Source organism: Ptychodera flava, chromosome 20 (assembly GCF_041260155.1).
Source record: "Ptychodera flava strain L36383 chromosome 20, AS_Pfla_20210202, whole genome shotgun sequence".
Lineage (NCBI taxonomy): Eukaryota > Metazoa > Hemichordata > Enteropneusta > Ptychoderidae > Ptychodera > Ptychodera flava.
In genome coordinates, this window is record NC_091947.1 from 38,834,045 (window position 1) to 38,860,610 (window position 26,566).

Below are 26,566 nucleotides of genomic sequence, written 5' to 3' on the forward strand. Positions count from 1 at the left end.
CAACCCCTGCATCTACCTGTACACCAAATACTGAGATGGTAGCTTTGGCGGTATAGGAGCCTTTGTGTGTGACGGACATACATCTGCACATACATACCCACATACATACAGATATACAGGCGCCAACGACTCATCATATAAGGTCTTTTTGGTATTTATATACAAAACCAAATATGAGCTAAAAGAACATCAAAATTCTGACAACTTTATAATATATCACAAGGACTATAAAACCAAATCTGCCAATATTAGCTGCAAAGCAGCTATAACTGGGTTTCGAGACATCTCGGTCAACAGGAGCAATAGAGAAATTCATATGCAAAGACATGGAAGGCTATAGTTGTATTTGTGAAATCGATGTCAAAGGTCATGGAGGTGATGTTACATTTTATTAAAAAGAATTGAATGTCATAGTTATCCCTATATACCAAAAATCAGACCTCTAGCTCTATGGGCTTGCCCCAAATTAGATATGTGCATAATTAATAAGGTACTGGATATGACACCATAAGATCTCCCTTCATACCAAATATGAAAGGTGTAAGCCTTGTGGTTACTGAGTTATGGACAAATATGTATATTTGAGGTCAAAGGTCATCAAGGTCAGTGACATTTTGTCGAAAAAATTGTTTCCAATAGTTATCCCTGTATACCAAAGATCAGACCTCCAGCTCTATTGGATTGCCCAAAATTAGATGTGTGCATAATTAATGAGGTACTGGATGTGTCATCATCAGGTGTCCCATCATACCAAATATGAAAGGTGTAGCCCTTGGGGTTAATGAGTTATGGACAAAAATGTATATTCAGAGTTCTCAAAAATTTAGTAGGCAGAAAATTTAGAAAAGTAGACGGTTATCTTCTGTGTGCAACCAGGTTCCCTGGGCAGGTGGGGGTGGGGAAGGGGGGATGTGTTGGGTATTTTTTTTTAATTTGAAGACATTTCTGAGCAATTTCATGCATTCTTATACAGTGTATGAAAAGTTATTCCAACATACAGGGGAGGGTTTCAGGGAGGTGGTGTGCAAGAAATTTTTAAAATTTGAAGACATTTTGTAGTAATTGCATGCGTTCTTGTACTGTATGAAAGACCATTTCAGCATAAGAGTGTTAAGGATTTCTTTTAAATTTGAAAACATTTCTGAGTAATTTTACGCATTGTTACACAGTGTATAAAAGGCTATTTCAACATAAACACATGTGGAGGGTTTCAGGGAAGGGGTGTGCAAGAAATATTTAAATTTTAAGAAATTTTGAAGTAATTTTATGCATTCTTGTACAGTATGAAAAACCATTTCAGCATACAGAATAATCATTATCACAATCAATAACCATATATGAACTGAATATGCTCACGTGTTTTACAACAGGTTCATTAATAGTAGTACGCTTCACAGAACAATGAGATATATGTTATCACTATATGTAGCAGGGTTTTTTAAAACTTCGCACAGTACTCTCAGAGTTTAATCACTAATTACAAAACTTTATTTAATATGCGAATGAGCTGTCAATTAACTTGACACTGCTCAATGCTTTATGGGACAATTAGATATCCATCAGATCAACATTTGTAGCTCGTTTTATTTCATTTAATGCTGTAATTTTAGAGTAATGTCACTAATTACAAAGTTCATTAAATATGAAAATAAACCCTACATTAACTTGACACTGTTCAATGATTCATAGCACAATAAAATATTTATCAAGTCAATATCTGTAGCACGTTGCACCAAATTTTAGTGCCGAAATTTCAGAGTTATTACCTAATTACAAAGTTTATTAAATATGCAAATGAACCCTTAATTAACTTTATACCACTAAATGCTTTACAACACAGTTAGATATCTGTCGTATCAGTATGTGCAGCAGTGTTCATCACATTTGATGCAGTTATTTCGGAGTTATATGACTAATTATAAGACTTCATTGAATATGCAAATGAGCTAATCATTAACTTGACACTGCTTAATGCTTCTCAGTACAATTGGATATTTATCAGATCAACATCTGTAGCAAGTTTCATCAAATTTAATGCTTTAATTATGGAGTAAAATCACTAATTACAAAGTTCATTAAATATGCAAATGAACCTTAATTAACTTCACACAACTAAATGCTCTACACCACAATTAGATATCTGTCGGATCAGTATCTGCAGCAGATTTCATCACATTTGGTGCAGTTATTTTGGAGTTATATCACTAATTACTAAACTTCATAAAATATGCAAATGACCTATTTGTTAACTTGACACTGCCAAATGCTTCTCAGTACAATAAGATATATTATCAAAACAATATCTGTACCAAATTTCACTGACTTGGGTGCTGTAATTTCAGAGTTATATACCTAATTACAAAGTTCATTAAATATGCAAATGAACCCTTAATTAATTTCACACTACTAAATGCTTTACACTACAGTTAGATATCAGTCGGATCAGTATCTGCAGCAGATGTCATCACATTTGGTGAAGTTATATCGGAGTTATATGACTAATTACAAAACTTCATAAATATGCAAATGAGCTATTTATTAACTTGACACTGCCTAATGCTTCTAAGTATAATTAGATATATATCAGATCAATATTTGTTGCAAGTATCATCACGTTTGGTGCAGGAATTTCAGAGTTATCTCACTAATAACAAAAGTTCATTAAATATGCAAATGAGAAGATAATTGACATGACACTCACAGTATCATCATTATGTTCTTAGATTGTCATCTGTGAAAAGTTTCATGAAATTTGGTGCAGTATTTCTTGATATATGTCTACACTGTCATTACCGTCTCCATAGGGAAACCATTGTAAGGAAAAAAACAATATTGCATAACTTCATTAATATGCAAGCCACACTAACCAAAATCTAATCAGTTCTTGCAAGTAACACATGGTACCAGTGTACCAAATCTGACTAGAATCCGTACAGGCGTTTTTGAGTTATCGTGCAAACAGACAGACAGACAGACAGACACACACACACACTAACACACACACACACACACACACACACACACACGGACAGACAGACAGACATCGCTATGACAATAGCCCACGTGTTTACACATGTGAGCTAAAAATAGTGACAACATCACTGTTCGCTCCCATATAGTTATCAAAACAAGTCAACAATTGTATGAAATATGGACATACATATACAGACAGACTGACATACACAGACTGGCACAGAGTGATGACATTGACCCCAAGTGTGCCTTGGCCCATGGAGAGTGATAAGGATATAACAAACAGCTGAATGTAATGATAAAATAGTTAAGTATAGGCCTATATAGGCACTGAGAGTGAATATGTTACAGCAATTTGATTAGTTTCTTTTCCTTTTTTGCTCACGTGTTCACACACGTGGGCATATGTCGCAGCGATGTCTGTCTGTCTGTGTGTCTGTCTGTCTGTCTGTCTGTCTGTCTGTTGGTCCATTTTCTCAAAAACGGCTGAACGTATTTCAGTCAAATTTGGTAGACATCTTCAGAATTCAAATGGCTAGAACTGAAAAGGTTTTGGTGGGCGTGGCTTGCATATTAATGAAGTTATCACAGTTTTAATTTTTCTGATACATGGTAGTCTATGGGAAGCCGGTATCTGTGGTTTGAGGGCGCTATCCCCACGTTACACTCTGGCTAGACGATGCTGAAATTAGACTCGGTTTCGGATTCGGTTTCGGATTCGGTTTCGGATTCTAGAGACTGAAAGAAATTTTATATTTTCAGCCAATTGTTACACTGTGGAATACTGGATTTCCTTACTTTCCCTGGACCCTTTTTTCAGCTAAAATAATATCTAATCACACTAAACAAAGTGAAAATAAGTATATAGGATAACTTAGCAATACAATTTTTTGACAAAATGTCATGTGATCTCGATGACCTTTGACCTTAAATATGAGTATATATCCATAACTCAGTAACCACAAGTGCTACACCCTTCATATTTGGTATGATGGCAGACCTTATGACATCACATCCTGTACCTTATTAATTATGTGCATATCTAATTGTGAGCCAGCAAATAGAGCTAGAGGTCTGATTTTTGGTATATAGGTATAACTTAGCAATACAATTTTTTTGACAAAATGTCATGTGACCCCAATGACCTTTGACCTCAAATATACATATATGGCCATAACTAAGTAACCCCAAGTGCTACACCCTTCATATTTGGTATGATAGGAGACCTTATGACATACCATACCAAACCCATCTGCCAAAGCCCCAATCTTACGCAGAAAACCAAAGCTCTTAAACGTCGACTTTCTCTTCTGCTTTGAGCGAAACGTCAGCTTCATTCGGAAATGGTCGGCTATTTGTGGGCATTACATACGTGTATGTTAGTCCAATGTTTGGCTCTACCTGATGTGAACGTCAGAATAATTCGGGCCGTGATCGGGAAAGCAAGGTTGACCTCGAGAGCGATTCCCAGTTTAGTACAACACATTCGATGATCACGGTACTTCAGTGATAGCAACAAGTTCACCGCATAAATTGTTAGACTACATATAGCCACATCAGCACTTCTGAAATATTATCTTCGGCTTGCATGACCACCAAAAAATCAAAATATTGTTATCAAAACCAGAATTTTGGGGCTAGAGAGCGAAACAGTGCTGAAAAGTAGCCGGCCAAAATACAGAAGTAGCCGGTCATTTTGGCTGGCATCCAGCTAAAAATGCACACGCTGATATTTGAGGTCATATGTCATGGACATCTCGTGATATTTTGTAAAAAAAAAATTATATCCCATATAGTTATCTCTACATACCACATATCACACCTCTAGCTCTATTGGCTTGCCTAAAATAAGATATGTGCATAATTAATGAGGTACAGGCTGTGTCATGATTAGGTGTCCCATCATACCAAATTTGTAGGGTGTAGCCCTTGTGGTTACTGAGTTATGGACAAACATGTATATTTGAGGTCAAAGGCCATCATGGTCATGAGACATTTTGTCAAAAAATTGTATCCCACAATTATCCCTATATAAGAAAATCAAACCTCCAGCTCCTTTGGCTTGCCAAGAATTAGATATGTGCATAATTAAAGGTCTGGTGAAATGATCCTGTTCTTGTGACTGAATATCTTCCAGGGGACAATACTATTACACTCGCAACAGAATTGCAAGCTAAAAGTACGTGCGAGTGTTATAATTTTTCTTATATTTCTGTGCATGGCTTTCATCAGGTCATTTTGCAACACTCAGGTCAAGCCCTCAGCTGGGATCATGGTTGGGCATCTGTGACGTCACAGGTGTGTTCAGTTACATTGAATAGCGGTCCCACGCCGCCTTATCTCTGTCCGGTATCCGCTAACAAAACAGTTTGCATAGAATTAGATATGCACATAATTAATTAGGTACAGGATGTGGCTTCATAACATCTCCCATCATGCACAATGTGAAGGATATGGCAATTGTGGTTAATGAGTTATGGACAAATATGTATATTTCAGGTCAAAGGTCATCGAGGTCATGTGACGTTTTGTGAAACAAATTCTATACCATAGTTATGCCTATATACCAAAAAATCAGACCTCTGGCTTTATTGGCTTGCCGAGAATTAGAAATGTGCATAATTAATGAGGTACAGGATGTGTCGTCATAAGGTGTTCCACCATACCAAATATGGAAACTGAAGCACTTGTGGTTACTGAGTTATGGACAAATATGTACACTTTAGGTCAAAGGTCATCAAGGTCACATGGCATTTGTTAAAAAAAATTGTTATCCATAGTTATCCCCATATACCAAAAATCAGACCTCCAGCAATTTTTGCTTGCACAGAATTAGGTATGTGCATAATTAATGAGGTATAGGATATAAAGGATGTAGCACTTGTTGTTATTGAGTTATGGATATCTATGTATATTTGGGGTCAAAGGTCATCCAGGTCACGTGATATTTCGTCAAAACAATTGTATCCCATAGTTATCCCTATGTACCAAATATCAGACCTCCAGCTCTATTGGCTTGCCTAGAATTAGATGATTTTTGGACCACAAGCCAGACATCATTTAATCATTCAGATATGCTTCTGATCCAAGGTGGGACACATCCATGAACATCATGACACTTGATATGACAGGAAATATGATTCACAGACTATCAGCCTGAAATCATATCACCATCCAGGTGCATTTCCCTATAAAAGAGAACCGCATCCCTGAACACCTAGCACCTAGACACCTAGCTGCTAGAGGAGAACCATGTCCCCATATGCATATTGTTCTTGGATAGCCACCATTGGATGTGAAACCTCAGAGTGGATCACATTTAAAAATAAAAAGATAATTATATTATATCATGCTACCATGTGCCATTCTGATTCGGCGAGAGCTCATTCCACCGATGCTAAAATACTGTTTTAGCACTGCTAGCGGTGGTAAAACGGGCCCCTGAACCAGCATGTTCGAAAGTTGCCTATAGTCGTCGGTGCATTTGAACGTACCAATCTAAACCATACATTTTAAAGCTATCAGATGAGTAGTTTTGGAAATACACATTTTTTGACCAAAAATGGCAAAAATTGCCCCAAAATTACAAAATTGCAGATTTCATCATAATTTCAATAAATATCTTTAAGGTGATCTGTAGGAACCTGTATACCAAATTGCAATGCTATCAGATGACAAGTTTTGGAAATACACATTTTTTGACCAAAAATGGCAAAAATTGCCCCAAAAATACAAAATTAAAGATTTCATCATAATTGCAACAAATATCATTCAGTTCATCTGTAGGAACCTGTATACCAAATTTCAAAGCTATCAGATGAGTAGTTTTGAAAATACACATTTTTTGACCAAAAATGGCAAAAATTGCCCCAAAATTACAAAATTACAGATTTCATCAGAGATTCAATATATTACTTAGTTCATCTGTAGAAACCTGTATACCAAATTTCAAAACTATCAGACCAGTACTTTTTGAGAAATACATTTTTTGACTAAAAATGGCAAAAATTGCCTTAAAAATGCAAATTTGCATATTTCTCCACAATTTGAACAAATCTGAAAAAGATCATCCCTAGGGACATATGTACCAAATATCAAAGCTATCTGACTGGTAGTTTTGAAGAAGAAGATTTTTAAAGATCTTTTTACCAAAAATAACAAAAATTGCCTTAAAAATACAAATATGCAAATTTCACCACGATTTGAACAAATCTGACTGAAGTCACCCTAAGTAAACTGCATATCAAATTTCAAAGCAATCGGACAAGCGGTTTCAGAGAAGAAGATTTTTTTACCAAAAACACCAAAAAATGCCCCAAAAATACAAATATGCAAATTTCACCACGATTTGAACAAACTTAAGTTAGGTCACCCCAAGTGAACTGCACATACAATTTCAAAGCAATCGGACTTGCGGTTTCAGAGGAGAAGGCAATTGTTGACGGACGACGACGGACGACTGACGACGATGACGGACGACGACGGACGAGACGGAAAATCAACCTATTTGATAAGCTCCGCGTCGCTGACAGTGGAGCTAATAAGTTGGGATCGATGATGAAAGACATCTCTAGAGCAACATATTTGGGGTGTGATGCACACAACTTATAGGGCGACAGCGCAGCGCACCGTGCACTTTGCTCGATATTGCGGGGTCGAGACGCGATACATCCTACCACTCTGTAAAATTAAGCTTGTATTCATTCATTCACTAATAAATTGACACTTCCTCATAGTATCGGTATGTCAAATATCCTTTACCAAAGTTTGGGCTGTAACAGACCGGGGTGTCCTAACAATGTAGACTACGAAGTTCAAAATAACAATGGGATGACTCCTTGTGACTGCGACAAAATTCAACATCAAATGCAACGAGCAGTGTTAGCGTCCAGCTCTCGCTGAATCGGACAGCACACTCTGTGCAATTGTTCATCAAAGTTGCAGTCATCACACGTCTGAATTATTTCAAAACTGCTTTTTTTCTGGTACAAAATTAACGTCAAAATTATCCATCAAAAGTAGATCCTGTAACGTCACTGTACCTCCTCTGAATGTCGCGCGACGGTCGACGTTATACCATATACGCGTATGCGATACAGAATGATACAAATCTATTGTTAGTATGCCAAAAAGCCAGGACTACTGTTCTTATGTAAATTTAAGAAAGAAATTGTTACTTTTTTTCTTTTGATTTGAACTCTTGACCCATTTTCTGTGTGACTGCAGCAGGTATTTTTTGACAAGTAGGCCTATAGTGTTTGTCTTGCATATGTGAATAAAAGGCAATGTTGATGAACGTAATGCGTATTTATCGTAGGATCTGTGTGCCTATGCTTAATTCCAACTATAAAAAATACCGTCAAGGACAGTGTGCTCACATTCGGTTTGAATTGGTAAATTCAAGAAATATTTAAACCAGAAAAAAAAGAATGACAAAAGCAATTAAGGTCTGCAACTTAGGTACTGGAGGTCATCTTTAGGAACATGCATATCAACTTCTGTAGCAATGGGACAAGCAGATCCTACATACATAAGCAAATGTCAACAAAAAAATTAGTCAGAGAAGCTTGACAAAAAGAAAAGGCGAGCGAGTGGGGAAAAAAGAGTACATGTAGGAAAAAATATAAAAGGGATCTTTTAAAAAGGAATGCTACCTCATCAATCTTCTATCCCCTACCCCCTCCTGAATATCAAATGTTCCACCCCTTACATAAGACCAGCTGGCATGGCAGGAAATGTATTTACAACCTTGGGGATGTTTTTAATTAATGCTGTGAGTGCTATCATTCGAATGCAAACAGCACTTAAATCAGTTACAGATAGTGAAATGCCTTCCACTGTGGGGGGATTACGACATCTGGAATTATCCTGGATCCAAATTTCTCATCAGTGTGTCTTACATGCAAAAGTTGCAAAAATTTGTTCGCAATGAAAAAATTTACCTCAGCTTTGTTTTCTGGATCAAATTTTACTACAAATTGATATTAAATATGACAAAATTGTGTTCACAGCCTTCAAAACTCTCTCACAACATATCCTGGGTTGGTGTAGGTCATTTAAGGTCACAAAAGAAAATTACCTAAAATACAAATATTTGGGGGTTTCCCAACACTTTGAGCAGAAAATTTATCTCATTACATCCCTCGGGACTTTTGTACCAAATTACAAAGCTATCAGACGAGTAATTTTGAGAACAAGTTTTCTTGACCAAAAATAACAAAATTGTCTTAAAAATACAAATTTGTATATTTCAGGACAATTTCCACATATCTAACTATTGTCATCTCTCGACATCTGTACATCAAATATAAAAGCTGTCTGTCCAGGGGCTTTAAAAAGAATATATCTCTTAAGAGTTTTTGACCAAAAATGACAAAAATTGCCCCAAAACAGTAATATTTCCAATTTTGTCGTAATTTCAACAATTAGAAGGGTAACACCCTTGCAAACATCCAATCCAAATTTGAGAGCAATTGGGCTAGCAGTTTCAGAGAAGAAGAAATTTTACTTAAAATGAGAAAAGTAACCAAAAAATTCAGCAAAAATACAAAATTCAAGATATCTTCACGATATTCATTAAACTGATTTTGATCAACCATAGAAACCTGTATACCAAATATCAAAGCTATCAGATTAGTAATTTTTCAATAAAAAAAGTTTTGACCAAAAATTTGGAAAATTGCCCAAATTACAAATATTAAAATTTCAATTCAATTTGTATACACTTGACTGAGGTCATCCTGAGGAACATGTATACCAACTTTCAAAGCAATCAGATGAGAGGTTTCAGAGAAAAACATTTTTTGACTAAAAACTGAAAAAATTACCCTAAAAATAGAAACACCTACTTTAGAATGCCTAAAGGAACCTGCACACCAAGTTTCAACCTGATCTGACCAACGGTTACAGAGTTTTGGCAATTTGCAGGGTTTTTCCTTTTTTCCCCTCATTTGCATATTTTTGGCACTGACATGTTCATTTGAACAAATTCACATCTCCACCCCTAGGTGCACCTGTACACCAAATACTAAGACAGTATGTGCTGCAGTTTAGCTGTTTTTGACGTGGACGGACATACATACATACATACATACATACATACATACATACATACATACGTACATACATACATACAGGCATGCAAATGGCATGCAAATGAACTGATTCAGCTCATACGATTACCTCACATTGGTATACCAAATGTGAGCTAAAAATGCTCGGTCTCGGGCGCAGAATTTGCGACGTTCAATCTCTCAGACGTCTGTTTTCTGCATTTGGGGCTTAGGCTAAAGGTGACGAAAATACTCAAGTAAGACAACAAAGACACACAAGTTGATATAATATAATAGCAATAACCCCCTCCGCAGTCAGGTATCCACTCAATTGTGGTACAATCCGCTCCATATAGCACTTGCCTATCGGCTCGTGCTATATGTCGCGCATTGTACCAAAATCTCGTGTATACCCTCCTGCGGCGGGGGGTTATTGCTTAAATTTATCACCCTTCCTGTGGATCGCCTCCGCAGAGTGAAGAGAAAAAACTGTAGCCAGTTGTCTCACACCACAACAAAACCCTGTGGTCCTCCAAATCCAGAACCACAGGGTCATCGGTAATTTGAGTCCACTGACTGACAAAATACCAAAGAAGATATTCTACTGACAGCAAGATAGGAGAAGTTTCAACTCAAGTGACCTTCCCTCCTTTTGCAACATGCAGTCGTTTCCTCTGCTCATCCCTGGTCAACAACTGTGGGACTTGCGCTGAAAAAGACTGCCTCACTTTCTTTGACTTACCAGTTACCTTATCCGAGGCAGGACTGACTTGCCTAGAGAAGACTGCACAGAAATCGCATGTTTATCCCTTTTCCTGCCAAGTCCATATTTCACCATCAGGTCAAGATGGTTAAAATTAATGAAACACAACATATTCTATATGGTGTATTTTAACATAATACTGTACATTTGAAGGCTGTTGAAAACATAAATACTGTAAACTTGATTTTTTTGGACTAAAGATGCTATAACAGACCAAGCCAAGTGTGTGAAAATACGTCTTGTTTTGGCCCAATAACACTTTTTACAGACTTGGCTGATACTGTCTGGCAGGAAAAGGGTTATGAGTAACAGCAACAGAGGTTGTTAACTATTGATGTGGTGTAAAACATTTGCAAATCATACTTTAAAACATACAATAATGAACATCACAAAATTATTCAGCGATATTGCTGTTAACAGAGTATGAAAATCAACTACATTACCTTTCCTCTGTCGATGAATTTCTGTGCATATATCCTGACTTCTTTCATCAAATTCCTGAATAAGTGTCGGAACAGGAATGCTAATAAAGGACCAGCTAGATCCAGTCTCTTATTTCCATAGTGATCTCTGTCATCTAGCTCACGACGACCAAGTGCAGCTAACAACAGTCGATGAACCATGTACCTGTTGGTGGACAAACAAAATTTAGAATAATGATATAACAGGGCTCGAAATTAGCGGTCTGGTCTTGCGTCAAATGACCACCATTTTTCCACGCTTGACCTCCAAATTCTGTAACTAGTGGTCATTTTGACCATCATGAAAAAAAAATAGTATTTCAGCGGTTGCCGGTTTGTCTGATGGCTCACCTACTACTCACGCAAATCAAATTCCGCGAGAGCGATTAGCCGCTCGCGCCACGGCTGGGACCCAAGTTTTTGAGACCACGGTCCCCAGTTTGAACAGCGTTGTATCCAAAATGTAACATCTAATCTCCTCCGATCGACGCGCGAGGCACAGTGTAGCGAATAAAATTATGCTTTCAATATTCAGTTCATTTAACATGAATTACGTTCTCGGCAAGCAATGGAATGGATTGATTTAGGTGCAACAATGTGATACAGTATTATAAATAGCACTGTACTTGTCTAGCGATAGCGTATCGGCATCGGGCCTGTACACTTCAATAGCACCACTACGGTTCGGAATTTACACATATACAAACAAATGTACAAAGTACAGCCCTTCATTCTTACAATTTCAAACCAACTCCATTTTCTTGGCTGCTATATTCTTTCTTAGTGTTCAAAACATAAACGGTTATCCTGCCGCAGCAAGATTTCAGAGGAAAAATATGACGCTATCGAGATCGAACGTAGAGAAACTAGAAAATGTCTACGACATGATGAATGGCACTACACGTCGCAACTCGCGGAAACAAACGTGTAATCTCTGATTAAACAGTTTAGCCTGAGCGACTGCTAGGTCTCTTGGTCCTTTGAAAGCTTAAAATAATTAAATTGACTCTGAAAAGTTGGACAGATACCCGATAATTCTGAAAAAAAGATCGAAAACGATCATGAGTTCATTCTACCATAAAACATTGAAAGACGTAAATTTTTGCGACATTTTGGCGCACAGCGCATTGGAGTTGTGTGTGACTGTCGTAAATTGGTACCTATTGAAACAATTGGCAGCCCTCGGCCCTCTTTGTCTTCGAGTGTACACATCGTGGATCGTGTACCTCGACGTGGCTATTATGATAAATTCGTCTTGTTTTGTGGAATGTAAACTTGTGATCACTTTGATATATCGCGGTAACAATCGGCCAAGTTAACTTTGGTTGAAGACCAACGAGCATGCAGGATGTTTCAGCGGGCCGCAAACGTAAACAAAGGAAATATAACTTGACTGTGGACTGCTGGTAGCACGATTCAGTGTAAAATCTAGTTCTGTACGCGTACTCGGCGTAGTTCAAACTATGGAGGTAAAAAAATACCTCCATGTTCAGAACCAAACATGTTTAATGACAGCACTGTTGTCTGGGTAGGTTTTTGTCTTAATTCCAATATATCGAATGTGCATACCATAAATCTTACAGTATTTTTTAAAAGGCTTGTAAGCTTATGAAAAAAATCATGAAAAAGTTACATGTCCTTTTATAAAGTAGAACTTCATCTATTTGTCCGTGAATGTAACAGAGGCCACATTTCTGCATATTTATTGTTCAAAAAATGTTCAAAGTTAGCCAATATGCTATGAACATTTGGGTGGGAGAACACTGCTTATGTATTATTTTTTTATCCACTGTACAGACATGTACATTTTGGGTACAGCTATGTTCAAAGACTCCCACCATAACATTGACCTCTCTTTTCATGACTACAATAAAAAAAAATAATATGATTCAGTTCAAAAAAAAATATTGACTACCAGTTGCCTTAAAATGACCTCCAAATTTAAAATGTGGTGGTCAAAATGACTACCAGGATAAAATGTTAATTTTGAGCCCTGTATTATGTCAATGGAACAGGTCATTTGTCAATGACTTAGTTCCCATATGCTTGTGGTTAAATAGTTGTATGATACAAACTTACAGTAAGTCATATTGTGTGGTCCTTGTAGCAAATTTAAAAGAAATAAGTCAAGGCATGTCTCAGTAATGCCTCTGGACATGATAAAACATTTCAAGAAAATGGCCACCATGCAGCCACATTTAATTGTATTATGAAGACATTTGCCACACTTATATAATAGTCATAGTGTATTGTCCTTGTCCCAAGTTTACAAGAAGTAGGTTTTGGCATGTCTTTGTAATGGCTCTAGAATTAAAACAATCACAAGATATTGGCTGCCTAACAGCCATATTAGATTGCACAACGAAGATATTTGACAAAATAACAATATAACAATAATGATAATGAGTTCTTACATAGCGCCAATATCCACAAGTTGTGCTCGAGGTGTTTTACAATTTATTATTACCCCTGGTCACCAGACCTTATTTTAATAACATCCAACTCTATGGGGAGCAAACAGCAGCTCACATGTGGGGAGAAGCAATGATGAATAAAGCGCCATTCTCAAGGACATAACACCACAGAAATGCCGGGGCTCTTACTGAGATGTGCTCTAGCCACTGGCCCATGATGCCTCCTAGCATATAAACATATATGCTATCAAATATCACAAGCAACTGGCCCAGTGTGTTCATTTTTGACTGGATGCCGGCCAAAATGACCAGCTACTTCCGTACTTTGGCTAGCTACTTTCCAGCACTGTTTTGCTCTCTTGCCCCAAAATTCTGGTTTTGTTAACAATATTTTGATTTTTGGTAGTCTGGCAAGCCAGAGATGATATTTCAAAAGTGCCCATGTGGCTATATGTAGTCTAGTAATTTACTATCACTGAAGTACCATGATCGGCAAACATTAATTAAATAACAAGTAATAACAATTAAGTATGTTATTAACCCTTTGCACCCCAAGGCCCTGGGGTTGAGTTGACATTTGGAAGTACCATCTAGTATGACGTCTGACTTCTTAAATTAGCAAAGAGTGTCCCCCATACCAATATATTTTTGGAATCACCATAAAATACTCATCCCAAAAATATGCAAATTATGATCATGTGACCTCATTAAATATTCAAAATGGCCACCAATATATAAAATTTTGTATTTTTTCAACATATTTCTTTATTTTCATAGAAATTCCTCATTAATTTATCATTTTTCATCACCAAACCATTGCTTTCTATCACACCAGCATGAACTGATATAATATTGAGACAAAATCTATGAAAAAATACTGATATTTTGTATAGTTTTGGTCTGCTAAGTGTAATGTAACAAAGGCCCTGTATAAGGGTTAGGTCAGTCAAGGCATAATGTAACATAACATCCAGCATCTCATATTATGAAATATTTCAAATGGTAAGTATGTATATTTTGAATGACAATGAAACACTTGTCCCAAAAATATGCAAATACTAGTCATGTGACCTAATTAAGTATTCAAAATGGCCGCCAATAATAGAAATTTATCATTATTTTCACATGTTTTCCAATTTTCCAGTAAAAGAAAATCAATATTGTATCATATCCCAGTGCTGAATCACATTTTATAGTCCCATGACCATGAAGTTTTATGTAAACTTTATATATTATGATAAACTTTACACAGATTTGATAAACCTTACACAGATTTTCTTGTCCTCCCTCGTAAGTGAAGAATTATACACAGCGCCATTGAATTGGGGTCATACAGGTCAATTATCCTATTTTATAACATCTGACTATTGAATTTATCAGACTTTGTCCACAATAACAAGATATTTTTTGGAATTGTAGAATAACAATTGCCGGGAAAATATGCAAATACTGGTCACATGACCTCATTAAATATTCAAAATGGCCACCAGTATTCTAAATTTACAATGATTTTCAAATATTTGCTTCTCTTTCTGACGACATTCTAAATAATTTATCACTTCCCATTACTCAATTATGTCTAAATGTATATTAGATTCTGTTGTCTACAACTGATGATTCCAAGAAAATGTTTTTAACATCATATTTATGAATCCAATACAAGCTTCTTTCAAATCACAGAGAACACTAACGTTACAATCATTTTGCAAAACACAGACTTTGATTATTCCAGTTTGCAAAATTTCATCCAATATGCATGCAAAAACATAAGAACACACAATTTCATTGCAACCAAAACAACATTTATTTTTTTCTTTAGTAAAAAAAGTAAAAATAATGTAGCAACACACTGTAAACCAGACCAAAAACCCTCAAAATGTCACAAGTAATCATTTCTGGATAAGGTGGGTTTTGTGGCAGGTACATCATTAGTATAATAAAATTGGGTCTTAGAACACAACACTGTCAATATTGATGATATCACTGTCTTTTATCATATTTTTGAGCTATGCATGTCATCTCCAAGCCTTCCTCTTTCCATCTACCAACAATAACATTGAAGAGAAAAAAATGCAGTAAGGCCTGCAGTATATTGTCTTTTCAAAGAACAGTACTGTATGTAAAACCTACTAAACTTTCTCATTTTGTTTTTCAATTATAAATCACATACAATAAATCTCATTCTGCCTTCAATTGCATTACTATCAAACAAAATACTTTGAAGATAACAAAATACTATAAAACCCAAGCATTATACTTGAAGACAAAAACAAATTGAGTATCTATACAGTACAAAAATGTCATATGATACTATTTTTACTATATAACAAATTACTCTGTACAAAATAAAATACAACAGACCCCAAGCATTATACTTGGAGACAAAAATAAATTGAGTATCAACACAGTCCCAATATGTCATCTGATGCTGACATACAGTCACCGGTTGACCATTATTCTCTGGTGAATGAATAGTTGACAGAAAACAGACTGGCTTACTATCCATCCAAGGCAGGGCCAGCCATCGTCAATCACTTCGTTTCCCTCTGAACGTAGGTAAGCATGTCTGGCAGAGCAGAACTAAATTTGACTGTTCCACACATTCATGTGTCCTGTTGATAAAGGTCTTGCTATCCTAACACTTGTATAAACATTGTCAGTCTACAGATGATGGCCTAAATTTAGTAAACCCTGCATAAGATCAAACACACGTCGCCTAGCTTGCTTCACACTCCTTGCCTTCTGGTTTTAGGTTCTCTTTGCCTGAAACATAAACAAATACAAAATTTTTAAATTTTTAAAAATGTTATGTACTTTGTGTGAATAAGTTTCAGTAAGATAATCCAAGTACAAAGCCATGCCTTTTTCATGGTGGCATATTCTATGAATAAGAACAAAGCTTGATATGGACTAAGGTATTACTATTACATCTCTCTCTCTCTCTCTCTCTCTCTCTCTCTCTCTCTCTCTCTCTCTCTGTCAGGGTAGCGCAAACACGTTGCAGGTACATATTTCAAATACTAAAATATAACAGTATGTAATACACTCTTTATGGAAATCTGCAAGGTATTAGCACCAATTTGTTTCAATAAAATTTATACCACAAAGAATAACTTTGTACAATGTTTACAAACACTATCTGTATCCTCCTTACATTTGAACAAGTAGCTAAATAATTCACCTTTGGCATTAGTATCCATGAATAAAATATATTCGAATTAAATTAGATTATGAGGGATATTTATATAAAACTATATGTAATACAAAAGACAGACGGTCAGTTTCGCCTGCAATAGGCCTACACATCTACAGTCAGTAGGACACCTACAGTAAACCTAAAAATGTCCTAAATGTCCTATCTTTCATCTGTCAACGTCTGTCTTATCATCTCTGTTGTTGCTCTGTCATTTCCTGGTTGCTTTGAGGTTTGCCATGTTTACTAATAAACATCGAGCTATGCCAAGTGTCATCATCGATACATACATCTAACTGTGCATTGCAAGTTGTCAATTATAAAGAGGAACTAGCCTACCTTTTCTTACTCTGCGCTGCCGTGGGGCTGGATCACTTTGAAGGCACGGGTCGGACTTCCAGTTGCTCAACTGGTGGCTGAATTTCTTCGCCGTTGGTGTGGTCGTGGGCCGCCATTTTGATCTACATCGATGTCACGTTAGTCTAATGTGCGATCTTCACTTTCTGAGCTACTTTCTACTTGGCTTCGGTCAAAACAATCCCCCAAAACACCCCCGTCTTATAACGGATCAAAGCGTAGCTGTCGTCGGCCGCCATTTTTAAATAACTGTCAAATTTCGCTAACGATCGCCGCTTAAATATCACAACTTGACGAAGCTGTTTGTATGTGAAACAGAATGTGGTTGTTTATAAGGTCGTATTAGGCCCCCCTAGCTTTCTGACTCAGTGTTGTATGGCTGGCATTGCAATTCAGGCCTGGAAAGGAGCTGACGTCAACGTATTGCAAAATCAGGGGTCAAAAGGTCATCTTGCGGCACTTTAGTGCCAAGCGGGGTTCAAAGGGTTAAATAACATACTTCTCCAGAAATTATGAATTAACTTACCCTTCACAAAATGAGCTAAATATATTATGTAACCTTTGAACACTGTGGAAATCTTTAAGGAGATTCCATGACAAAGATACCACAATCATACGTTGTCGCTCAAATTTGATCAGAATTGGTACATACCAGTATGGGTACCAAAGATCAACAATAAATGTTGTTTCTATCTGTTCTACGTTGATGTTATGACAATGATTTGTGCACAGTACAACCAGAAAAACAACAAGAAATATTTAAACCAGAAACACAAGAATGACAAAAGTAAACTTTAAGTAGAGGTCAACTTTAGCAACATGCATAGCAGAAACAGCTAGCCCCTCTTATTTTGAGCATAGACAGTCTCCCCCCCCCCCCCCACTGTCTACAGTTTGAGCAGGTCTAATATGTAACAGTTCATAAACAATAACAGGAAATGACTCAAGGTCAGTGGAGTAGCCTGTTTCAGTCACTGGCATGCCATCACTCCTGCATATTTGCAGGATTTCCCTTTTTCTTACCTCATTGGCACATTTTTGACACTGACGTGTTCATTTGAACAACGTCATATCTAAACCCCTGCATCCACCTGTACACCAAAAACTGAGATGGTAGCTTTGGTGGTATGGGATCCTTTGTGTGTGACGGACATACATACATACATACAGACATACAGACGCCACCGACTCATCATATAAGCTCTTTTTGGTATTCATATACATACCAAATATGAGCTAAAAACAGTGACAATATCACTCTTTGCTCTCATATAGTTACCAAAACAAACAAACAATTGTATGAAACATGGACATACGTGTTCATACAGACTGACTGACATACACAGACTGGCACAGAGTGATGACATTGGCCCCCAAGTGTGCCTTGGCCCATGGAGAGTGATAAAGATATAACAAACAGCTGAATGTAATGATAAAATAGTTAAGTCTAGGCCTACAGGCACTGAGGGTGAACATGTTACACCAATTTGATTAGTTTCTTTTCCTTTTCTACTTAAGTATTGACAAATATGTTATCTTTTACAAGCACAAAGCAAACTGTTCTTGATTTTTCATTTACAATATTTGACATAGACTGAAATACATAACATGCAACCAATGTTTACATGTTGCCCATACACCAGATACATGGAGAGATTTCAACATACAATCATTAACTCAGAAACCCTACACAAAACATTGTTTTTTACCAGAACAGCTAGTGCATCCACATCTGGAACAACTTACTAACTTAACCAATTACACAAGGATGATGACACAAGAGATAAAGTTAAGAAATTTAACTGTGGTGAACTTGACTATTCCTTTCAAATCCTTACCTAAGTTGACATCTTAAACTAAAATACACTGCATGTTTAATTGCGTTCAAAAATACATCAGGGTGGACCATTTGATAAAGGGGGGTGTCTGGAAGATTGATGAGGTACATTATCTTTTTATCTGATCCATTGTACATTCTTTTTTCCCCACTCTCTCACCTTTTCTTTTTGTTAAACCTTCTTGGGCTGATTTTTTTTATTGACATTTATTTCGATTTTTTTTCAAAATCTGCCGCACTCTTAAACATTGAAAACATTTTTGAATATTATTTGTTGGAAACCAAACTTGCTAAAATCACCTCAGCTATGTTTTCTAATGATTTTTTCACCGCATTTCAACACTGAATACAGTTTACCATACCAAATGCTTACTAAATCACCACATTACATACTCTTAGTTCCAATAGGTATAAAATTACCAAACAAGCGGCCTAGCGGCCGATATAGCTCCGCTGTGATAGTTAAGTGGATGACAATGAGGGAAAAAATGACAAAAGTGTTTGAGATATTCAACTTGAACTGGGCAAAAATGATTTTGTTTAAATTATTGTAATAATAGCAAAACGTAGTAAATATGTAAATTTGGCAGTAATTATCAGCGTATTAGGTTCAGAGAAGATGATTTTTTTACCAAAAACAGGAAAAATTGCCCCAAAAATACAATTATGCAAATTTCACCACAATTTGAACACACTTGCCTGAGGTTACCTCTAGGAACCTCTATACCAAGTTTCAAATTAATCTGACTTGAAGTTTCAGAGAAGAAGATTTCTTGACCAAAAACAGGAAAAATTGCCCAAAAAATACAATTATGCAAACGCATTTTTACAGCAATATGTGCACAAAAATTCATACAATATAAATGTTACCATAATTTTAATGAACAAAATTAAGGTCAAATAGAAAGCTGCATATAATAAAACTGAAAGCATTTAGGCCTATATAAGAAATTTAGAAACTATAATTTTTTGACCAAAAAACAGCAAAATTTGCCTAAAAAAAATTCTGCAAATTTCACCACAATTTGAACAAATCTGATGGAGATCACCTCTAGGAATCTCAATACCAAGTTTTAAATCAATCCGACATGCGCTTTCAGAGAAGATGATTTTTTTACCAAAAACAGGAAAATTGCCCCAAAAATACAATTATGCAAATTTCACCACAATTTGAACAAACTTGACTGAGGTTACCTCTAGGAACCTCTATACCTAGTTTCAAATTAATCTGACTTGAAGTTTCAGAGAAGAAGATTTCTTGACCAAAAACAGGAAAAATTGCCCCAAAAATACAATTATGCAAATTTCACCACAATTTGAACAAACTTGAGTGAGGTCACTCCTATGAACCTCCATACCAAATTTCAAAGAAATCTGACTTGCGGTTTCAGAGAAGAAGACCATTGTTGACGGACGGACGGACGGACGACGACGATCAATCAGCCTATCGGATAAGCTCCGCGTCTCTGACAGTGGAGCTAAAAACTATCTCAAAAATACAAAATGAAAGATTTCCCAGTAAAAATGACAGTTTCACAAAGTTGCCCCAAAAATTCAAAATTCCGGATTTCAACCTAATGTCAATACCGTATTCCTCCGATTCTAAAACCCCCTTTTCAGAACCAAAGGTGACGGAAAACATGTGGGGGGGGTTGTATAAACAGATGTCACGGCGAAATCGAACGTTGTCGTAGTTAATTTATGCTAATTGTGCAATGTTATGCAAATTTTATGCCAATGTTTTTTTATTCACGTGAGCGCTGCAGACAACTCATACTTTGTGATGTCGACTCATGGCCATGCTGCGTGGATACTGACAGTCGAATCTGTACGGTATAAATTAATGGAGATCGACAAGTTTTGAAATGTGTATTTGCCATACCCTCTTTTGCTAAAAAATACGATAGCAATAAATCTTTGTATTTCGTGTATAGATAATCACCACGATACTTCGTTGCAACAAGTACGCTCCAGTAGTAGCTAGCTCCCCATAGCAATGCATAGCATGGCCGCAAAGGTCAGACAAGGAGTAAAGGGAAAGTCCCTAACGTTCCGCTGGCTGTGATTGGTCAATCCACGCAATAGGTCAAAGGTGTCAGTGCATGAGGTCAGGGTAAATTCTGTTCAGCACATGCATACAGTCTGGTGCACGGTGTCCGTCCGATGTTTTCTATATTACGATTTTCAATTAGCGTACTCCTTAAAATTAACTATCAATTACACGTTTTGAGTTTTATTAGTTTGCTCCTGCGGTAGTTTCAAAAAGTCTAACCGTATCTCGAAACGAAATGTGATCTTACGAAAAGGCAGGCGCGAGGCTCGAACTGAGTGATAAAGCGTTGAAGCATCGCATCGGCCGGCTGACCGAGACGAAAGATTGCTACGCCAATATGCTTACAATTTGATGAATTGAATTTTTGGCAATAAAACTTTGAAGTTTTTTATTTATTTGTATCGATGAGCGAATTGTCTCTTGATGTGGAATTCAGTCATCTATGATCATCTGTTCGGAATGGTACGAACATGCACGTTTTTGTTCTAACTGTAAGTGTATAGGGCTGTTTATGAAGTTGGGTATTTTACCCTCGCAAGACTTCGAAAGCATGCATAATCTTGAAAATCTGTTACACTATCGCCTACTCATTGCCGGGACTAGTTCAGGAAAAGGACACACTCAAGCAAGAAATGCCGTTCAAACAATAAATACATCTATAACATGAGAAAAAAATGTACAAAATTGATAAAACATAAAGAAAGAAATTCAAAGTATTTCATTTCATGCGCGGAAGAAACTTCGGATGTCGCGTTTGTCGATACAATTGCCCTCTTCATTGAAGTCAAACCCATCGAAGTCTATATCGTCGTCTTTCCCCTCGTCATCAAACACAAGTCCTACGGCTTCATTTGATAAGTAGTCATCGAGTACCGGAATCTCCTCGGAAATCATGTTGTCTTCAGTTCCGTCGAGTGCATTCGCGATACCCGTGGAAAGGAACGATTTTTTCACCACGTGAAATGAGCGAATCGTACTTGATCGACACGTTCAAAAACCCGACTATCGTAATGTTCATGTTATGGTAGCCAAATGGCATCAAAATATTCAATTCGTACTTGATCAAGATGTTCAAAAATCTGCTTATTTGACGTTAGCAAAATGACAGTGACGAAAAGACGGCATTGTACTAGATCGAGACGCTTAAAAATCCAACTCTTTTAATGTTCATTTACGTAGCGAAATTCAAGTGGAATTGTATCGCCAGGAACGATAGCAGTACCGTTCCCGATTGACATGTTCCAACACCAAACAATAGTGTGCGTGTTTTGGGGTTTGATACTTCACTTTGGCACTTGTTTGTGACTTTGATTAGTGACGTAGGTGTCGCGGATATCCTTGTCTCATTACATGACAATGGCTCTATGATAGTATTGTTCCAGTCAGAATTTGGGTGTACCCCCCTGGGGGCATTATAAACGAACTAACGACCAATTACGAATCGATAAAATAATCCTGGAGGACGTTATAAACGGGCGGGGTTTTAGAATCGGAGGAATACGGTATATACAAAACCCCTAAGAATCTGCTTGCTAAATATCAAAGCAATCAGACTGGTAAATTTTGAGAAACAAATTTTTTGACCAAAAATGAGAAAAATTGCCCCCAAAATACAACATTGCAGATTTCATCCTAATTTCAATATATCTTAAAACATAAATCCTAGGAATCTGTACACTAAATATCAAAGCTAAACAGATAAGTAGTTGTAGGAGAAAAATTTTCTGGACCAAAACAAGGCAAAAATTGCCCCAAAAATAAAAACATTGCCAGTTTCAACATAACTTCAATACATTATATCAAGATTAATCTCAGATACCTGAATGCCAAATATCATAGCTATCAAATCAGTAGTTTTTGGATAAAAAAAAAAATTTATCAAAAATTGGAAAAATTGCCCCAAAATTACAAATATGACAATATCAATGCAATTTGTACACGCATGACTGAGGTCATCCTGAGGAACATGAATATCAACTTTCAGAGCAATCAGACGAGCGATTTCAGAGAACAAGATTTTTTGACTAAAAACGGAAAAAAAATACCCTAAAAATACAGACATGCAAATTTCCCCCCAATTTTTGCACACATAATTTAGGATACCCTAAAGGAATCCGTATACTAAGTTTCAACCAAATCTGACTGATGCTTACTTAGTTTTAGCCATTTGCAGGATTTATCCTTTTTTCCCCTCATTTGCATATTTTTGGCACTGACATGTTCATTTGAACAAATTCACATCTCCACCCCTAGGTGCACCTGTACACCAAATACTAAGACAATAGGTGCTGCAGTTTAGGAGTTTTTGTCATGGATGGACATACATGTATACATACAGACGACATTTGGCCATCTTTTAAGAATACCTCCCATTTACATATATATACATATGCATATATGGGAACAAAAATGTGTTCTGCACATTACAACTTAAGTTTCTACAGTCTCACATTACCTTCACTACATGGCAGAATGTCAAAATAGAATACAACTTTGCTACCAACAGATAAAAGCTGTTTTCTCATAAAAAGTATGTGAACACCAGTTGGTATGGTAGCCTAAATCCAAGACTTACCCAAGGAAATACGCTTTCTTTGTTTCACAGAAGTCACTAACACCAACATGGGGCAACATTTCTTTCTGTAATATTTCCCTGGCATATTTGATTCGTTTTTCTTTTGTAACACCAGGTCTGGCACCACGTGCACCAATGAAGTTCAGTGCAACATTCTGTTCTTGAATTACAAAGGCTTCATCAAGAGATGGTTTCACCTACAAGAACAAAAGGAAGTTTCATTTTCCTGGTTCAGTTCATTAAGCAAGTGAGATCTATAAATCAGCATATACAGTCCTTGAAGCTGAGTGACAAACAAGCCCATGCAATTCAAAACTCTTAAGGATGTTCGAGCGGTACGCGCGCATGGAATTTGTCACTTCCCATAGGATTACATTGACTTTGCTGGAAAATCAATTTCTACTATTGTCATTTTCATGAAAATTTGCACAAAGCTCAATCTAGAGAAATAAATAATAGTGATCAAATAAAATGATATGGTCACCGCGCTAAATTTTGAGATAAACAGCATTGAATTATTTCGTCCATAGAAAATGCATTGGTGAAAAAATGCTGACTCAGCTTTTTTTCTCAGAAATGGCAAAATTCATGGTCATGTATCTCACAAACGAGCGCGGTGACCCCCATTTTTCATCACACATTTTGATAATACTTACAAAGGAGAATCTAAAAATCGACAATTTATAGAAATGACATTACTTTTAATTTTACCGATCGTACAAAGTGCTATTTTTTGAGCTTTTTATTCAATCCATCATCCAGCGGATGAGAGTGCAATAGACGATGTTCTGCTGATTGCGAGATATCGCGAGACTTTAATACATGCCCGTAGAAACAGGTTTCCAGCTTAGTAATACAAGTCAAACTTTGTATGGAACTAGAAAAAGTGCAGAACTGCGCAAAGATTGCAACTTCATATATTTTATGCATTTATATTTTACGTATTTAACGTAATTAGCGACTTGTCCTGTTTTACGCAGTTTGTCCTGTGTTGCGAGAACACGTCCACTGTGAACCACATATTCTCGCGATATCTCGGAATGTCTCGCGCGGTTCGGAACATGGTCTATTAAAGGATGAGGTAACCAATATCCATTACCCAAAGGAGCAATGAGGAATAAACTGCCTGACTTGAGTCCTGAACTTGCCATCCTCTGAAAGTGAGTCCATGATTAAACTGGACTTATGGGGTGTCAAACATACAATCCTCAAGTAGTAAGTTAGGAGCACTAACAACTGCTCCATGGTACTTCTTTTTATGAATTTGCTTTACATGAAAAATAGTCTGTGCTAAATCACTTGTTGAAACATGCTAATATAGCAGTCAACTGTGAAGAAACTCAACTCTGCTTGAGTAAACATTCCATTGAAACATTTTATGGCCTGTACCAAAATATCACGTCCAAAAATCTGTTGTAAAACTCTCATTATGCATGCTGCACATACATTGTTTGAGCCTCATGCAAGCTTTTAGCAATGAAATCATAATTATCTATGCTTATCATATGTATACGGATAGCTTCTTTCCTTACATTGTGGCAATGGGTACCGTAGTCTCTCCATCAATTCAACCAGAAAAAAATAAATATGATTTTTGAAAAGACGAACTGATAGAGGAAAAAAAAATTACGAAAAACCCGGCCGGTTGAACTGATGGAATATTTTTCGACAGTCATAAATTTGCATGGCAAGGACTGTATGTGCATGCAGCATGTAGTTTAGGTGACATTTTAAATAAAATTTGACTGTTTACGGTAACACAGAATAAAACAAGTGGGTTCCCAATACCTTAGAAGGTCCAGGTTGCAGATTATGTCTTTAGAAATACACGATGGCGACAGAAAAACACTTGTAAATGAAAGACATGACAACATTGTTTATGCAGGCCGCCATGTTTACTTGCATATTCATACCATAGAGGGCCCTAGGTATACGAAAAATGAACCTCCCTAGTTATGGAACTTGAAGCTGGAACTCCGATCAAAGGGGAACTTTCTCAATATCAGGAGAAGATGCCGACGGAGGAAGATGGTAACAGGTTGTATCTCTGAGACTCTTATACAAAAGGATTTACTGGTATGTTTGATTTTACTGTATAAGGTTTGATCATGGAGGTGATTTTCTCCTACCTTCATGATTTGATAGAACTGTATTCACATTTCTACAAGTGTTGTAAGCATTATTGAAGACCTCAATAAAAAATTCATAAAATACAAAAAAAAATGGTAACAGAAAAATAAAACAAAGAAATGAAAATTCATTTGTCTTTTCTGTTTCTTTACTTGCATTAAACTTGGGTTGTATGAAAGTTATGAATAGTCAAGTGGCAGGTCTATGACAAGGGGATGTCCCTGGCAAAATTAATTAAGCATGGATCACCAAACTTTATGGCAATGGAATTTTTATGGTTTACAGACACAGCTACTGTATTTTTTATCTCACTTCCAAATTGTATTTACCATGGTGAAAATGCTATAAAAGTTTATCGAAACTATAATTCTTTCTGAATTTTGTTTTCTTAGTCTAGTGGCAGGTCTTTACTGGGTGTCTCCCTTGGCAGATTTATTATGCACCCACCACCAAACCTTACAGAAATGGACATTTTTATTGTTTACTGATACAGCTTTTGTTTTTAGCATCTCTTTTTTAAGTGGCATTTATCATCATGATATTTAAAATGATATAAAAGTTTACCAAACCTATCATGATTTCAGAATTTTGTTTGGTTAGTCCAGTGGCAGGTCTATGACTGGGTGTCTCCCCTGGCAAAATACATTTAGCATAGATCAACCAAACTTTACGGAAATGGCATTTTTACTGTTTATGGACAAAGCTATTGCTTTTTGTATTTCTTTTTTAAGTTATCTTTATCATGACGATATTTCAAA

The 26,566-nt window shown here is 36.5% G+C and overlaps 1 protein-coding gene and 2 long non-coding RNA genes across 4 annotated transcripts in view; 1 reads left to right on the top strand and 2 right to left on the bottom strand.

Annotated features, from left to right (window-relative positions):
• LOC139120884 (uncharacterized) overlaps nt 1-26,566 on the top strand; it is a 466,659-nt gene that overhangs the window by 400,344 nt on the left and 39,749 nt on the right. The window lies entirely within an intron of this gene.
• LOC139120881 (DNA-directed RNA polymerase II subunit RPB2) overlaps nt 1-26,566 on the bottom strand; it is a 412,063-nt gene that overhangs the window by 253,928 nt on the left and 131,569 nt on the right. For both annotated transcript variants that reach the window (XM_070685501.1, XM_070685502.1), the window contains exons 7-8: nt 23,679-23,875; nt 11,232-11,415 (exon numbers count right to left, since the gene is read on the bottom strand). In XM_070685501.1, the coding sequence (XP_070541602.1) occupies nt 11,232-11,415; nt 23,679-23,875 (381 nt within the window). The remainder of the gene's footprint in view (nt 1-11,231; nt 11,416-23,678; nt 23,876-26,566) is intronic.
• On the bottom strand, nt 15,720-18,070 carry LOC139120886 (uncharacterized). Its single transcript, XR_011549165.1, has 2 exons — nt 17,196-18,070; nt 15,720-16,426 (listed from the first exon to the last, which is right to left on the bottom strand). It is a non-coding gene; the product is annotated as an uncharacterized lncRNA (long non-coding RNA).